This window comes from Naegleria gruberi (genome assembly GCF_000004985.1).
Source record: "Naegleria gruberi genomic scaffold NAEGRscaffold_754, whole genome shotgun sequence".
In the NCBI taxonomy this organism is placed as follows: domain Eukaryota; phylum Heterolobosea; class Eutetramitea; order Acrasida; family Naegleriidae; genus Naegleria; species Naegleria gruberi.
Genome location: NW_003162860.1, coordinates 482 through 1,893, shown reverse-complemented (window position 1 = coordinate 1,893; position 1,412 = coordinate 482). Strand labels below are relative to the sequence as shown.

Below are 1,412 nucleotides of genomic sequence, written 5' to 3'. Positions count from 1 at the left end.
AAGGAGCGCTAGTTATGGAGAGANTTGTGTTTTGAATTCTGATTGTGCTCACAGTTCATCAGCTCTAGTCAGGTGTTACAATAACAAATGTACAAGATGGTACGGAATAGAAATCAATGGAATTTGTAAGGCAAATGACGAATGTTATTCTGGCTACTGCTCTGCTGCTGGTAAATGTGCAGAAAGACCAAGTATACCATGTTCTGGATCCGCTTACTGTCAAAACAGTAATTATAATAATTATTGTGCATGTGGAGGTAAGAGTTCATCAAATAGTCCAGGAAAATGTGTAGACAGTTGTTTAGGAGCAATGATTGATGTAACAACCTGCCTATACAATCAAGGATTATTAGGAAGTGATTTTTATGGAGGATTGGGTTTTCTTCAATATGTAGACGAAGATAGTTCATTATTTACTAGATGTAGATATGCCTTCTCAAGACATTATTCTTGTTTGAGAAAATCATGGATTGCTGCTGGAATTCCAACTAAAGGAGACATGGCAGGGGTTGATTTGGATGCTTATTCGGTTGATGCAAGTCCAATTGTACCAGACGAAGCAAATCAACATCAAATTTCTTTTGGATTGATTTTCATTATTATGATTTTAATCAATTTTGTATTTATCCAACAATACACCAATAAATTCGGAAATTATGAGCTTTATTCTACTACACGCACGTAATAGATTATTTTCAACACTGAACAACCACAAAACCAATTTCTACTAATCTATTACCCTTGAAATACTAGCAAACCGAATAATGGTTGACAAGATGAAAAACTTGAAAATTAATTTTCAAGAAAATCTTGCCTAATTGTAATAGAATCAATTACATTACAATTACCTCGTCCAATACTACAACCATTATTCAAACACCCACAGAGTCTTTGACACTCCAAAAAATCCCCTCACCAACCCTAGAACCCAGTTCTATGTTGGCCTATTGAGCGCAGATCTTTATCAAGCATCAAATTTGATCACCTCTATAACACCTAAAAATCCCCTCACCAACCCTAGAACCCAGTTCTATGTTGGCCTATTGAGCGCAGATTTTTAAGCACCACAAAGTCCTTGATAACACACCACTAATAAAATAACAATAAAGACGTATCAAAAGAATTAATATACTCACCGAGTGTTGGGGTGGGTGGTGGGGAATCAAAGTATTAAGCTTGCTCAATGTTGAAAATTTTTTAGACAAATTTTCCTATTTCTTGGTGTATTGTTTACAATAAACTTTAGTGAGTTGAATTACTCACTCCAAATTTTACAATAAATTTATCTAATCACAAAATTTCCGTTACTTTCGTGTTCAAATTTAAAATTATTTTGGTTTGACCAACTCCCAAACAATATCAGAACGTAAAACCTATCTCTATTTAGTTAGATATTGGTGAATGTTTAATTC

General features: G+C 34.2%; 1 protein-coding gene across 1 annotated transcript; it reads left to right on the top strand.

The window, feature by feature from the left end:
• Nucleotides 1-110: 110 nt before the first annotated feature.
• On the top strand, nt 111-1,061 carry NAEGRDRAFT_76976 (uncharacterized protein; the record flags this gene model as incomplete). The annotated part of the gene is made up of 2 exons (XM_002668067.1): nt 111-619; nt 828-1,061. Coding segments are annotated over 2 exons (741 nt in total), but the record flags the coding sequence as incomplete, so codon positions are not given.
• Between the last annotated feature and the right edge of the window lie 351 nt (nt 1,062-1,412).